This window comes from Sarcophilus harrisii, chromosome 4, assembly GCF_902635505.1.
Source record: "Sarcophilus harrisii chromosome 4, mSarHar1.11, whole genome shotgun sequence".
In the NCBI taxonomy this organism is placed as follows: Eukaryota; Metazoa; Chordata; class Mammalia; order Dasyuromorphia; family Dasyuridae; genus Sarcophilus; species Sarcophilus harrisii.
Genome location: NC_045429.1, coordinates 335,172,594 through 335,188,738, shown reverse-complemented (window position 1 = coordinate 335,188,738; position 16,145 = coordinate 335,172,594). Strand labels below are relative to the sequence as shown.

Sequence of the window (16,145 nt, the reverse complement as noted above, 5' to 3'; positions counted from 1 at the left end):
TCTATTATTAGGCTTACCTTTTTTTGAGTATTTGTAAATCTCATTAACGAGGTATTGCTATATTCTGACAATGCAATCAACTCATCTGCAATCAGGATCCTCTAGAAGACAAGTATCTCTTCCGTTTGGACCTTAACAGGACAGTAAATACCTTTAAGGAGCATACCTACATGGTCATATGGCTTTCCTTTTTTGCTGAGGCAGTTGGGGTTAAGTGACTTGCCCAGGGTCACCACAGCTAGGAAGTGTTAAATGTCTGAGGCCAGATTTGAACTCAGGTCCTCCTGACTTCAGGGCTGGTGCTCTACCCACTGCTCTACCTAGTTGCCCCTATCTATGTCTTGATTTTGATCATCAGATTTTTGCATTTATCAAGAAATCTGATGTGATCTTAAACATAACTAAACTACAGGAGACTCATACACAAAGGGGACACAAAACAAGAAATATGAAATGCACAGCTGCACACCCCTGGCAGCCAGCAGAAGTGGTTCTTTTGTACAAACAGGAAAAACCATGGCTGTTTTTTCTATTTTATTGTAAAAAATGATTTTTTCAATTTTTTAAAACATACAGGCAGAAATGTTTAATACTCCCCATTAACACTGTTAAATCTAACAAACTGAAGCAGAAATTCAAAAAAATTAACAGCCACAATAGTTTATTTACAATTGAATTTTTATAAGATATTTACAAGACAACCAATTTTACACATCAGAAATGGTATCAAAAGTATGAATTACAACACAGACAACAATGTGTGAAATGGGTGTAAAACAAAAAAAGCATAAGTGGACAGACAAGTTGCTTTTCTTTTTAATTTATTAACACTAGCTTAAACTTGGTTAAAGCAAGATATTAAGAACAAAGAACTATGTTATAGGAAAGAATTGCAGGGCCTTCAGTTGAAGATTGAATTTCACAGTGTTGTATCCCATATAGGGAGAAATAAGACTAATTTTTCCCCACACTCTAATAAACACCCATTGTCAATTTAACTTTTGGTACTTTGCTAGCCTACTCTGACCCTTTTTCTCAGGAAACCTGGATGTGTGAGCATGAAAACAACTGCAGAAGCCTGCCTGCCAGTGGAGCAAGATACAACAAGACCTCTGCAGGGCAGGGAGAATCATGGGCACAGGAGCAGCTTCTGCCTGGTCAGACAGCACCTCAGAGATTCCTCAGATACTAGCTAGAATTCAGAATCCTGACAAATGCCTTGGGTAGGACACAAGCTGAAGGTCAAACTCGCTTCAGCCAGCAGCTGAAGCAGGCCCCGTAGGAAGAGTCTCAGCAAAATAACAAACGACAGAAGCCAGGGAGAAACAGTGAAGAAGAAAGCAGAGGCATTGGCTAGTCTTCCTTTTCCAACGTCAGGAAATGGTGATGCATTAGTACCCCAGGTGAGATAAGGAACACCAAAAAGCCTGGGATAGAGACTGAGGAAAGCAAAGAAAAAGTACATAAAAAACAATCTGGTCTGATTTTTCTGGACATCTCCTCCTGAATTTTTAAGGTGTTAGCTGAAGGCAGCTAGGAGAAGGAGTCCTATTTTCCTTCTATCACCTTGCTGCATTAACCTGACTATTAGGGTCAGTTGTAAGATCATTTTCCTTGGCAGGAGGAGTTAATGAAAAACCATAGCTCACTCTAACCCCACAAAAAAAAAAAAAAAAAGTTCTAAGATCTTCCATGAATACTGTATGTGTTGCTGGGAGAATCCTTTTGAAGATTCAAACCCAAGGAATACACACCAACACCTCATAAGATAAAACAGTGTAAGAAGTAAACTTTTCTCCTCTTCCTTCTGACACTGGTGTCCTATTCTATTTCCATAAGGGGCTAGCCACACCCTCTATTTTGACTTCTCCCCTAAAAGTGCTTATGGTTTTAGGTACAGCAAATTTCCTTTAAGGATCCAAGTCCTTTTCCCTTCACTGCATAGAGACTAGAAACTCAATTCTCACAAGAGTCCTGAAGGCTAAAACAAAATGCAATTCCTATAGCTGAAGCCTTGGCTCTATCTCCCCTCCAGCTAATACAGGTCTCTTACACAGTTGTCTGGGAGTGCTACCCTGAAACACTTAAAACAAAATGGAAAAAAAGGAACCAATATTGTGCGTGTAGAATTCTATTTTCACAAAGAATATTCTATCAAGTACATCAATATGCAGACATATTTGTCAGCCAAATGAAGTACATAGAAGCATTTCCTCTTCCCCCCCCACCCCCCAGATCTTTACCCGCCACCAAACTAAAAGGACAAGAGTCTCAATAAGAAATACTTCAGAAGTGATTTGACACACGGACATCTCAAATGCCATGTTATTCAGGCTACCGGGTTTTATTGGGTTACACCATGAGGGTAGGGTGGGCTAGTAAATTAAGAGCCCGTTCTCTTTACCACTCACAAGATACAAAGGCTTTTGAGGAGGACTGAGAGAAGGGAAGGAAGAGGGAAATGGAATGGGACTCAATTTGCTAACCAAGAAAATAACCATAACTAAACTTCCCCTCGCCCATTCCTATGAGGATAAATCACAGAATGATTTAAAAGGATCCTTGTCTAATAAGCCCACTGGCTCCTCAGACCTCTTTCCACTCCATGAGGAGGGTCTATCATCATCTTATTCTCCACTCTTCATTTGGCCATTAAGCTAACGTTGAGCCATTTTAGGGTGGACCAACACCACCGTGCCCAATGCCACAGAATACTAATATACATCTTTTTTAGGCAAAGTTTGGCTCACCAAGAATCTATACCTAGTGACCACTAAAAATCAAATACAGGACCCTTTGAAGCTTCCAGCCAGAGAGGGCCTTGCAGATTTAACTCAAGAACTCATTCCCCAAAATAAAATGGGCAAGAACAAACAAAATCCCATTCCCCCAAATTAGCTCAACAAAGGAGTTTTTGTGAAAACAGAATGACAAAAACAAAAACACCTTAACTCGAAGCATGTAAGGGCATTATCAGTGAGTGATAATAGATAGGAGAACACAGGTTTGGGTAACTGGGTCACATATACAGGTCTCAGCCATTCTCTGGGAATGGCAGGCTACAACCATCTGAAGATAAAGGTCTCTTGCCAGCACAGTTATTTCCTACACGTCCTGTGAGGTGTCTGCTTTTTCTGGATCTCCAGCCTGCAGCGACTGCGCTCATCCAACCAGGGCAGCTCAAAATTCCTAGCAAAAATAGCAAAAATTAACTGGCAGCAATGGGCGAAGAAGAGATTCAGGACAGGACTAGAGTCACACCAAACCCCAACTTCTGCTAGCCAGATTTGAGGCATGTCTTCTCCCTTAAGGTCTGTCCTGGTAGCAAAGTAGATGGAGTGTGTATTTCTAACTCAATCTCCCTAACTCTTACCTCAAGGGATTTTACATTCCAAAAGTCAATTTCTAAAAGAAGAACCATGGCTTTTTGCCCCACCTTATATCTCACTAGGGGAGCTGAGCTACCCAAGCTTAAAAAAAAAAAAAAAAAAAAAGCTAAAAAAGATTTTTTTCTAAGGTAACAAGAGACTTGGACATTAAGCAAATAAATACCATCAGGTGAGCAATGATAGGACATGCTGTACTATATTAGGATAATTATTATACCATGAGATGAATGTGATGAATTCAGAGAAACATGGGGAAATTATATGAACTGGGACAGAACAAAAAAAAAGGTAGAACCATGAATCCACATAAATAATTACTATAATAATGTAAAAGAAAACAACGCAAAAAGCAGCCAAACAGTGACCACAATTAACCATCATGGTCCTGGAGAACAGTAGAATAGGAGGTGGAAGACCAAAAGAGTGAAATGAATGATATGTATAGTGCCAGATTATTATGCTGCTAAATTTTGCTTAATTATTTTGTTTTGTTATAAAGAAGAGGTGGGGGATGCAGGGAATGATGGAGTCAGAAGGATAGATTTTTTGTAAGAAAATAACTGATATATAACACAAAAGGCACAAATGAAACTTTTAAAAAAGGAAAGAAAACAAAAGTCTGTACTTACTGTGGGGTCAATTTTGGTAATGGTCGTCCAAATGCTACAACAGGCAAGAAGGGGGTAATCAGCAAACTTTCAACTATGGGGTAGAAAATGGAACCTTTTTAGTAAGCATTGTCAAAAAGACACTGTAAGCCATCTTTACATGTTCCACAGACCCAAGCATGCTGTACCCTAGATTCAGTAACACTGTTCTTAACAAAATCCTACCACTGGGTACATGGAACTTACCATCATCTGGCTCAGGGAAAAATGAGGTAACCTCAGGCTCAGATTCCTGAATTCCTTTCTTTTTATACATTCTGAGCTGCAGTCGCTGTAAAATTCTTTGTTCCCTGATCCTCTGAATATCCCATCTGGAAAAAAAACAAACCAGCTACTGAAAAACAGAACTGGGCCAGGGCATCTGTATACTTACGCAGAGTCTGAAAATTCCACACCTATGCATGAAAATTGTGGGGCCCTCTCCAAACAGGAGAGTGAATCATGGCATGGTCAGAATTGGAGTGGTCAGCAAGACTTTAAACACTGCCTCCTGTACTATTAGGTGCAAGTAACCCAACCCCTCCCAACCTCAGTTTCCTCACTTGTAAAATGAGAATTCCTCTAGAACTAACAGGGTTTTTGTGAGGTTCAAGGAAAGAATGTATGTACAGTACTTTGCAAATTTTAACACGCTATAACTGTCAAATATTATATTATGCTACTTTTCAGCAAAGGTTATTGGGAGACTTCACTGTAACATATAATCAAGAGACAACACCAAAAAATACCAGGTACCATGAAGCCCAGAATTTTCTGGCATTAATTTAACATATATTAGATTACTTGTCATCTAGGGGAAGGGATGGAGGGAAAGGAGGGAGAAAAAAATTTGCAACACAAGGTTTTGCAAGGGTGAATGTTGAAGACAAAAGAAAATAAAAAGCTTTAATTAAAAAAAAATTATATTCCAAAGGGTTCTTCACTATGCCCACCTATCACAGTCATTTCTTTTCCCGCTATTTCCTTTGCCTGAAGAGCCAACCCTAGGATGACCTAACTCAGACTTCCAGCATCTAGGAAAGCTGCTTAAGACAAGACCACTTCATTGTGTGCATTGTGTGCCACTCCCCAAGGAAGAGCAGGCCCCAGGATGGCCATTTCAGGTCCTACCTTTTCCTTCTCTTCTCATCCAGCTCCAATTTCGCATGCCGCTTGGAAAACACACTGTCATCCAGGTTCTGTGTAGACAACAGGAGACACAAAGCTTTCTATTAGCAGATAATATCCATCTGCCCTCTGCCCTCTCTCATCAGAGACTGAACTTCTTGATGACAGAAGAGTTCATTCCCTCCAGACCAATCTCTCCCACACACAAGGATTTCCCACCAGGAATGAGCTTTCTATCAAACTGGAATTGCCCATGCTAAGCCCATCATCTGGAAAGTCACGTACAACACTACTTGGATTGGGTGTTCAGGTCTGGGGGCAGTAGTAGGATGGGGAGGGACTGGATGGCCTAACAGAAGAGGTCACTGTAATCTCCTTTGTCCTGATTTGGATTGTACCTTAGCAGCAGCTGTTGTTTTGGACAAGCTAACATGTGTGACCTCAGGGGTCAGTTATTTACCTCCTTTGAGCTCAGTTTCCTCCTCTGTACAATAATGGGAATGAATGCTGGAGAACTAATGATAAAATATGCCTCCTTCCTTTCAGTAGTGAGTTGGGAGAACCCACTGGGGCAGATTGCTACAGTGTAGTGGAGGGGTTCAAAAGCTAGCTCTGGAGCCAGAAAAAAGCTGCTTTTCACTTCTTATTCTATCACAACATGATCATGTAGACCCTGAGCAAGTCAAGCAGCTAAGACTTGCACTGTCAGAAAGTTTCTTCTGAGTCCAGACTCTATCCTTATTTTGAAGAAAATTAAACAGTTGGACTAGATGATCTCTTAAATTTCTTCTAGGCCTAATATTCTAACCCACAGGAAAATGACATGGACTATAGAAATATTCAACTAAAACCCACATTTCCTCTTGAATGTCTCTCCTACACCAATTTCTTCTTGACACCTACCTCCAAGAGCTCTGAAGGATTTGGATCTCTCAGAGGCTCTACAGTGTGGTCCCTCCAAGAAGGAACTGAAAAAAAAAAAAAAAAAAAAAGGAGGGAGGAAGAAGAAAGATCCTTAAATTCAAAATCACATAAGACATCTTTTATTTGCTAAGAAAATTTGTCTCCCCAGACAAAAAAAAAAAGTTATTAGGCAATAAGGATTCATTCTATGGACTCTCCTGGAGGTATAATTAGTGTGTTTGCTATGGCATACAAAACTCTCAAGTACCAGTGCAGTCTGACCAACTAAAAGTCCAAACAAAAAACTAAGCCCATAACTGTCCACTCATAAAATGGAATTGTGGTTCTTCAAAAAGAACTGCTATTTTGTTGTAATTTTGAGAACTTTATCTACTAAACAACCTTAATTTTCCCCAAATATGAAAGGATAAAGAATGTAGCTTCCAGCCTCCCAGCACCCATCCAAGGCCCCAGCCAGCAAAATTCCTATTCTACTCACCAGCCAAGACTGAAGTTTCTCCTGCAACACTTGATGGCATCAGACATCCTAAATAATGCGGGAAAGAAGAAAAATCTCAGTGTAAAAGGGGGAAAAAAAACCTACACTCGATATGGAGGAAAGAAATCAACAGTAAAGAAATTTGGAGTTCTTTTTTAGGAAGGTAGGTGGGGAGAAATTCTCTCTTTCTTAAGAAGGGGGGAGGAAGTAAGAAAAAGAGGCAAAATAAGCCCACCACCATTTACACTGAGATTTCTTCTCTCTCTTCATTATTTAGGGTGGCTTCTTTGCAACTGTTGATGGCCAAGGATATAAAACCCTAAACTCAGAACATGGCAGGTGAGTAAGAGTTTTTTCAATTCCCCCTTCCCCCCAATTTTCAAATATAAGATTGGTGTTTTTAAGACTAGCAGATGTGTTTTTTCTTCTTTAACAATGCCCTCTTCCCCTTCACATAGATTACCCTTTGGCTGATGTAGCCCAGAAACCCTGGTTCCCTTGAAAGAAAACATTTCACATGAAAAAGAACCATCAAGAATGATTCATATTATGTATTCACAGCTTTCTCTCTTCAATGGATTCAGGTGTTCCCAAATCAGACCTTTCAGTCCCTGCTTTCTCCCATTATCTCAAGGAAATGGTTTAGAACTGAAGTTTGGTTTTCAAAATCAGGCAGGCCAAAGAATAGTCCTTCCAGCTCAGCCATTTTCCTGAATGGATGGGGAGCTGCTTCCCCATTGTTCTTTACATCGTTATATGATGTTGCTATGATAAGGTAAAGCAAAAAGAGATGAACCTGTTCATCTGACTGAACCAAAAAAAAAATCTAGACCTAATTCAGGATTCTGGCCTACTCTTTCTCCCACCTACTTAAATTCAGAGGTCCAGTGAAATCAAGAGCAATCTTTTTCCACCATTCCAATTTCAGCACTAGGACAGATGGACAAAGTCTGGAGACTGCACTTTCCTTTCTGGAATGGATTCCCATCCCCATGCCTGCTAGAAACAAAGCATAACAGCACACCCTCCAGGCTGCAACTCTATTCCACAAGGTTTCCCAGCACCCTGGAGCACCCACAGTGACTAACAGGCTCAAATTCTATGACTAAAGGAGCATTCAAGTTACAGATTGGCATGGGTGGTATGAAAGCATCTGTGTAGGGAAGCCATGGAGGGAGGGGAAGGAAGCAGAGAAGGGAGATGATAAAGGTACTGTTCCTCCCCCGCTTCCAATAGCTCAGATACCCCTAAGAGAGTCCTTATTATTTCATTTTATTTAAATATATCAATAACCAATAGGTTACCTGAAATTAAAGTGAGTTCTTCACATTTTAGACCCTTTGTGAAACATATTAAGAAAAAAACTGAACTACTGGTCTTTAGGGGATACCCTCTTGTCCCCTCAGGCCAAAACTAAGATACAATTGAGTGTTTGTATAGTTGAAGAGGGAAGACCCAAAGTAAACCTCCCTGGTTCAAACTGCCTCCTCATTCCTAACATACTCTTTAGTCCCTGAGAGCACCCAGAACCTAGCCTCTAAGGCTTTACATAATTATCAATTGCAGGAACAGTTATGCATGACAAAGTGTAAATTCTATGCATCTCAGAGCACAGAAAAGTCCCCATTCCTCAGAGGGCAGGCAAGTTTCTGGAGACTACACCCCCAAGTCTGGTGCTCATGTGAAAAGCAACTTACTGTCAAATACATCTCCCAGGGTTGTAAGCAGGCAAATACATTGAGTACATTTTTTCAATAATTCCATCTATTTGCAATGCCTGCACAGTGTCTGTCTCTGGCTGTTAACTTACACATTCTTAACAGAATGCTGCTTTATTGATTGTACCTTTTAAAAAATGCCAATGGCATTTTCACATGTTAGCTTGACCACCACCACTAGGGTATAAGGGCAAGTGTTCGCTATGCCTTACTTGCTACAGTCTCCTCCTTCTTTGGAGAGGGTTCCCGTAATGGTAACGGTGATGGGGGAGGCTGGTGCCAACGACACAAGTACATTTCTGTGGTGGAAAGGTACGGCAATTCTTCTAGCTCGCTTGTGAAGCCTTTCTCCTTGGGGTGAGTGCTGGGTGCCTTCTGGGGGACAGAGAGTTTAGAGGGGGTGTCCACTGAAGATCGGGATTTTTCTGGAGTCTCTTGGCTCCTCAGTTCACGTCTACACACAGTTTCAGGTAAGGAGCCACACGGTTCCTCTTTAACAGGAGAGTGCTTAGGAGTTTTTGTTTTGACTTTTGAAAATTCAGCAGCCAGCTTTTTAACTGGAGTCTTTCTCTCAGCACTTCCGAATGAGGATTTCCTATGGAAAGGGGAAAGACATAAATATAATGTAATGATTTCTGAATGAAATTTCATGAAAGAGGGTAAGAACTTTAGCCCCCTGTCCCCAAATGCCAATGTTCAGGAATCTTACCTTTGCAACACACACTGGCACAAATTCTTAAAGCAAAAATTACAAGCAGCCTTTAGGTCTTCCCTCAGGTTAATTCAAATCATAGATCACAGCACCATATCTTAAAAACAAGACAGTGGCTTCTAGTGCAACTCCTGAAATCTAGATAGAAACCTGAGGTCTAGAAAGGTTATTTACCTAAACTAACACTGCTAGTTAACTGTTTCTGAGGCAGAAAAAGAACCCAATTGAAGAACTGGTTCCTTCAAGTCTAGCACTCTAACCACTAAGCTACTCTGCCTTCTAAATCTTTTTATAAAGCTTAACAGCTTCTAATAGCTCTGTCCTGTTTACTAGCCTGACGGTCAGGACTCTCTACTATCCAACTCACAGTATAAAGTCACCAATGCTCTCTTCCACTCTTACTTCCACTTCCTTACTCTCCTGCTCCTATATCTTGCCTATGGAAGCTAGGTGGCGCAGTAGTTAGAGCACCAGCAAGTCAGGAGGACCTGAGTTCAAATCTGCCCTCAGATACTTAACACTTTCCACCTGTGTGACCCTGGATAAGTCACAACTCCAATTGCCTCCTTAGCAAAAAACCAAAAGAACAAAAAGAACAACAACAACAACAACAAAAAACCACCAACCACAAAAATACCTTCCCTATGCTTTCAGCCCTCATCCTTTTCATCTATCTCTATAAATCCCAACACTTTCTCCAAAGCCCCTTCTAACCCCAACAAGAGCCACATGCTCAGTGCATTCAGGCTCAGGGAGCCTCTGGTCCTGTCCTCTAATATCCTTTCTTTTTTTTTCTTTTAATTTTAATAGCCTTTTATTTACAGGTTATATATATGGGTAACTTTACAGCACTGACAATTGCCAAACCTCTTGTTCCAATTTTTCCCCTCCTTCCCCCTACTCCCTCCCCCAGATCTGTCCTCTAATTTCACATGAGAAAATGAGTCCTCCCATCTCAGCATCCCTAGAGCACTTAGGGTCTTTCCTATGCTTTCCAGCAATGAAGATTAGGGAATTAACCTCTCTAGTGCTCTTTAGGTGCTAAGCATTTTATAAGTATCATGCCATTTGATCTTCACAACAGTCCTGGGAGGTAGGTGCATTTCTTATCCTCATTTTACAGAAAAGGAAACTGAAGCAGACAGATTAAAGTGATTTGACCAAAGTCACACAGAGACCTCGGGGCTCTCTGTCCACTTCATCTGTAGTTCTGTCATGCCATCTTCACAGGACTGATTTGTCTCTGTGGCTCCTGTGAACCAGCCCATGTGCCCAGCAGAGCTCAGGTGCACAAAAGGCAACTAAAACCCTGGCCGACTTGACAGTTGGGTTTGTCTGGAGGCCTCAGCCCCACTGTGTCCCAGCCTGGGAGCCTTCTCCCCACAGACACAGGTCTCCTGGAAGGCAGAAGTTCTTGCCCCAGGCCTCAAGTGCTAGGAGGGACAGCTATGTTACCTTTTGTGTCCCTTCCCACTCCGTCCACATGAGAAAGGTTTCGATGGCAGGGCCTGAGACGTCTCTGAAAGTTCAGTCTGGCACTCCAGCTCAATCTTCTCAGATAGTTCAGGCTCCTCCCGGTCTTCAGTCTCATAGCCTTGAAGCAGCCTGTGCCTCTCTTTCTCGTTATCCTTCTTCACCAGCTGCATCCGTCTTTCCATACGTTCAATCCGAGCAAGGAGCTACAAAGGAAAAAGTTACAAAACATATGGTCTAACATAAAGAATAAACACAATTCCTCGGTCCTATTTGGGAGGCAGGACATGCTATTTCCCCCTTCCCTTTCAGATTCAACTAATTTTCCATTAGCAGACAAACATCAGTTTAGAGAATGCTCAACATACAAGATATGGGAGACAAGATACATCATTAACTGTAGGGGTTAAACAGGATACAGTCAATACAGGATACATCTTGTTCTGGTAGGAGATGCTTCCCAAAGGCAGGAAAACCTTCCTCTTCTTTCACTGTTCTGATGTTGTGTTGCCAATAAAGCAGCCCCAAATCAGCAATGGAGTTTTTAGAACTCACCTTTGGTAGGTCCCAAATTTCCCTAGACCCCATCTTCTATATCTCCATTCTTCTTCTAAGGTGTACCTTCCCAAACTCTCGTATATAAAGATTTAGATTTAAATTTGTGCACGAAATAAGAGCTCACAACAGAAGGTGCTACTCTGAGGATCTTACTGCTAATTGAAAAACTCTCTAGAAAACAATAAGTCCTCCATTTAAAGCATTTGGAAAAGAAATCAATTCCTTAAAATCCAGGCAATCATGAGAGAAATCCTCAATGTAATCTTTGTATCTGAGGTCAACTGTCATAAATGACTTGTATGCCATCCTAATACTGATAATTCTCCCCCCACCCTAAAATTAAAAAATAAAGGAAAAAGGGGGCTAAAAATCATCAAATAAAAAGGATGGAGGCCTTCACTACCATTCAATACTTCAAATTAAAATATTTGGAGAAAAGGTGCCAACCATTCAATCCATAATCTGAAACAAGAATTTCCTTTTAGTTACACAGTAATCAGTGCTACCTCCATTATACTCATTCAGCTGCAAAGATTCCAGTTCAGAGGCCAACAAAAATGGAATAAGAGAAAGAAGCTTAAGCAACGCTAAGACTGCAATACACAACAGAAGCAGTGAACGCCAAGTTAAGACTGACACTCTTTTATCCTCAACTCACCCCACTCTTTCTGCCTAGGAGAGCAGTTCGTAGGGACCATTACCTCAGGAACTGAGCAGAGACCTCGACAATCAGCAGAAAGGGCCCCCCAGTGTCAGCCATAACTCTCAATTCATCTCCTGGTATCTGTTTTGAGTCACAGCCTTAACGTTACTTAACCACGGATTGTGGGTGACATTTCCTTGATTTCTTCTCTTCCCCCCTCCTCCCGTCCAGCCCCCCTCCCCTCCAAGTCCCTCACGTAAGGATAGGATGTGTTGTAATTACAGTACCATCACACCCTTTGACTGCAGTACAGTAGCAGAGCAGGGCCACCTCCATGTTGGGTAACTTCCACAAATCAACACCATGAAATGTTTTGAGGAGACCTGTCCCAGGTCCCATCCCACCTTGCAGACTGCACCCTCGAATAAAAGGATTGACTGCCGCCTGATCCGAATCATTTGGAAAGCAAACAAAACGGCAATGGCACTCTGCTCCCCGGCTCATCCCCTGGCGCACACAAAGCCCCCCAAAAAAAGTCCACTGCAGCCTTAACACGACAGTGTAGAAATAGGGAACAGGTTTATTTTTAGGCAGCTGCAAAGCTGCCTCAGGTTATGGGGACCTGGACAACGATAGACCATGGTACCCCACTGCTAAGCGACATTTCAAGGAGATGGAATAGTCTTTAAAATGGACGTATCTTCAATTACCAATTATTAAAATATGGCTGGATATTCTTTTCCTCCAAGAAAAAGACAACATATCAAAGCACTTTTTTTTTTTATTATTCCGAAATTCCTAAAATGAGGATTTTGCTTTTTTCTAATACATTCAACGTGTTCTGTCTTGCAACGTTCTACGGAGATCTCCTCCAGCCTCAAACAGCCAGTACTCAAGCTCAAAAGGGGGGTTCTGCATGGGTGTGTTTTTGTAGCTCAGGTTCCCCCTGCAGACCCTTCCCCCACCACAGGCAGTGATGAGTTCGCTATGATTTCCTTTAGGATCTAAGGTGGGGTTTCGCTCTGTCACCCCCAGACCTCCTGCCACAAAAGAGCCAGTTACCCCTCCTGCCAAAGGATGTTGCTGCAGTGGCTCGAGCAGCAGCTGCTGCCTCCCTCCCCCACAATGCATTAGCAACCCTGTAGCCCTTTAAGTTAACCCCTTCCACACCAGCCCCACAGCAGGCGCCCCACAGCGCCTTTCAGCGCGGCCCCCTCCGCCGAATATTTAACCTCCTCGTTGCCGGGATCCCTTCTCTCTCCAGCCCTTCCCAAACCCAGAGCAGAGCTACCATTTTAACCCTTAATGCGCAAAGCCTTCTCTCCCGCTTCCCCATGCCGCTGCCCTTTAACCCCGGTCCCTGTCTCTCTAGAGAAACATGCGCACCGCCACCACCAACACCGCAGCCGGGGCCGCAGCCCCCGCCGCCACCCCAGGTTAACTCTAGGCGGACCACGGCCCTTCACCGCCCCCAACCATGCGATGCCCTTTAACCCCGCCACCCACCCCCTCCTCCAGGGGGAGCATGCGCACCGATCCCCCAGCAGCCGAACCGCGATTAACCCGTCCCGTACCGAATCCCTCTCGGTCTTGAGCTCCTCGATCTCCTTCTCCTTGGCCTGCAGCTGCTGCTGCTGCTGCTCGATGAGGTCCAGCTGCAGCAGGAGGATCTGCTTGAGGCAGGCGGCCTGGCTGCTGGCACCCGAGCCGCCGCCGCCCCCGAGGGGGCTTTTCCTCACGCTCTTCCATCGCCCCTCCGAGGCCGCCAGGGTTCCTGCGGCGGCGGCGGCGGTGACGGTGGCGGCGGCGGGTGGCAGGGGCGGCGGCCCGGCCGGAGGGAGCGGCGGGGGTCCCGCCGAGTCCGAGGCGGTGGCGGCGGGAGGGGTGGCCCCGCCCTTGTCCGCGGCCACCGCCACCTGGGAGCCCGTCTGGCCGGGCAGCACCGCTTGGTACTTGGGGCGGGGACTACAGCCCGCCCCGGCCGCGGCCGGCTCCCCCCCGACCCCGGCTTGCTTGGTGGCGGGGGGCGGGCACGGCAGGGGCACGGAGCCGCCCCAACTCTCCTCCTGCTGCCCCGGGGCCGCCCCGGCCGGCAGCACCAAACTCCGGCCCTTGCCGCCGCCGCTTCCTCCTCCTCCTCCGCCGCCGCCGCCGCCGCCGCCGCCGCCGCCTCCGACCGGGGAAGGAACCGGGCTTCCCCCCTGCGAGGAGGCCACGGGCGGCCCGGACTCTTTGAGCTTACGGTGGCGAGAGAGAAACTGGGCTTCGGGCGGTCCGGGCTCCTCTTCGGGCCCGCCCAGCGCCGCCGCCCGCTCGTAGTCCAGCCGCTGCTGCTGCTCGGGGTTGCCGCCGGCGGGCGCCGCGGCCGCCTTGAACACGGCCGATCTCATGGTCATGGTGGCCCGGGGCGGAGGGCGCGGGCTGGGCTGGGCTGCGCTGGGGGGCGAGGGCAGGTGGGAACGGGAGCTGGAGCGCTGGGCGGGCTGGGCTCGGCTAGCGCGACGCTGGACTCAGCGGCGCGGCCCCGGGCCTCGGCTAGCGCTGCTCCCCCCGGGCCGGGGCGCCATCCCGCCCCCGTGAGGAGAAGTCGAGGCCGCGGCTGGGGCGCGCCGCCCGCCCATGGGGGCCCCGCCGCCGCTGTTGCTGCCTCTGCCGCTGCCGCCTCCGCCTGCGCCTGGGAGGCGGGAGCCCGCACCCGGCCGCCCCCGGGCTCATCCCCAGAGTCCGCCGCCGCTGCTGCCGCCGCCCGGCCCCGGCCCCCCGCCCTGGAGCTCGCCTCAGCCGCCCCGCGCCTCCATGGCCCCCCCCTCCTCAGGAGGGGGGTGCGGGGTGGGCCCGCCGCTTGGTGGGGTTGGTCGTCGCCGCTGCCTCCCTCCCCCCCGAGGGTCTCCACTGCCTGGGGGTCCCCACCCCCTTCACCGCCCCCGGTGCCTTCGCGTTTCCCTTTAAAAAAAACGGAGTCTCCCGGAGCCGGAGCCACCGCTGCCGCCGAGCGCAGGGCGCATGCGCCCGGGAGGGCAGCGGGAGGGAGGGAAAAAGGAGGCGAGAGGAGGGGGCGCTATTGTGAAAGGGGCCGAAGCCGCCATTCAGGGCGCGGAGGGGAGGGAGCTAGGAGCTGCTGCGGGAGGGAGGGAGGGAGGGAGGGAGAGAGGGAGGGGCGGGAGAGAGCTGAAAGGAGGAGGCCCCGGGTGTTTGGAGGGAGAAGCCTCACAGCCCGGGGAAAGGAGGAAAGCTGCAGGGAGTTGGGGGGGGGGGGGGGGGGGGGGGGGGGGGGGGGGGGGGGGGGGGGGGGGGGGGGGGGGGGGGGGGGGGGGGGGGGGGGGGGGGGGGGGGGGGGGGGGGGGGGGGGTGGGGTCTGGGAGGATTAGGCTTTGAAGGGGCCCCTAGGGAAAGGGAAGGCAGGGAAGAAAGGAGCTAGGGAAAAAGGCAGGGGCGGGGGCTGCGGGTTTCTTCCCGGGTCTGAATGTTATTCCGTTCTTTCACTGTGACCCGAGCACCCACCCACTTGGTGCAGAGCAATGACTCCCGGCATGGTGCCCTCCTGTCCTTGGATGCAGGAGGAGAGAAGGGTGCAGAATGGCACGCGGCCCACCGCTTTTCTCCCTCCCTGGCCATGTTTCTCCTGCGCTTACACGCCTGGGCAGTGGGGAATAATAATTGGCCATTCCTTAGAGCATGCATCTCGGGTCCAAGTCTCCATCTGAGGCGGGCAGTTCCTTTTTTATATTATTCCTTCCACGCCATGATAGAAGGGGGATGGGCTGTCTGATGATGGCTTTTCCCGCAGGAAAACCCAGGATCTCCTGGGGGGGTGGGGTGGGAGTTGTCATCACAATCTCCTGGTGAGATGCTCCCAACTCCCAACTGCCCTTCCTCAACTGCCACTTCTAACAGCCATCCCCAGCCACGCTTAGAAAGGCTCTTAAAGGGCTGAAGGTATCTTAGAAACGTCTAAAGAGGGTTTTGAATTTTGATTTGTGCTATCTTGGACATTTTTTTGTTGGATATGAGAGTCCTATTTCCATAGTCTTCTGTTTTCAAGCCTGTCCTTTTCAACCACGTTCTTTATCCTTTCCTCTTTTTTTTTTTTTTAACGTCCATGGGAACTTTGGCCCCCTTTTTATATTTTTCACAGAATTCCTATCTCGGGGGGAGGGGAGAGAGGGGGGAGAGGGGGGGAGGGACCGTCAAAAGATTTCAGTGGAATGTTTTTCTCCCCTGTGTCTTGAGCCCCACCTGAGGTGTGGGGGGGGGGGGGGAGAGTGGAACCTTTGGCACATCTTGAAATCCTCTAATTAAGCCCCTCCCCCATCTTGCAGCCCAAGAACGTGAAACACTCCAAGGTTTAAGCCTGTGGATCTGAGCAAAGAAGCCCTTTTAGTGGTCAGCACTCCACAGAAGGCTCCTTGCAACTGAGAATGTAACTCTCTGTTAGCCCAGGACTATTTCCCAAAGTACCCTTGAGCCAGTCCCGT

The 16,145-nt window shown here is 46.9% G+C and overlaps 1 protein-coding gene across 3 annotated transcripts; it reads right to left on the bottom strand.

Annotated features, from left to right (window-relative positions):
* Window positions 1–644: 644 nt before the first annotated feature.
* MSL1 (MSL complex subunit 1) lies at window positions 645–14,767 on the bottom strand. Of its 3 annotated transcripts, none has more exons than XM_012548373.3 (9): window positions 13,245–14,766; window positions 10,452–10,675; window positions 8,497–8,879; window positions 6,567–6,614; window positions 6,068–6,132; window positions 5,168–5,235; window positions 4,244–4,368; window positions 4,019–4,091; window positions 645–3,189 (listed from the first exon to the last, which is right to left on the bottom strand). In XM_012548373.3, the coding sequence occupies exons 1-9, from the start codon at window positions 14,064–14,066 to the stop codon at window positions 3,099–3,101; spliced, it is 1,899 nt and encodes a 632-aa protein (XP_012403827.2). In that variant the 5' UTR covers window positions 14,067–14,766; the 3' UTR covers window positions 645–3,098. The 3 variants fall into 3 exon arrangements, with proteins under 3 accessions (XP_012403827.2, XP_031822082.1, XP_031822081.1); XM_031966222.1 differs by lacking the exon at window positions 13,245–14,766 and adding an exon at window positions 11,686–11,708; XM_031966221.1 differs by lacking the exon at window positions 6,567–6,614 and having other exon boundaries at window positions 13,245–14,767.
* Window positions 14,768–16,145: the final 1,378 nt, after the last annotated feature.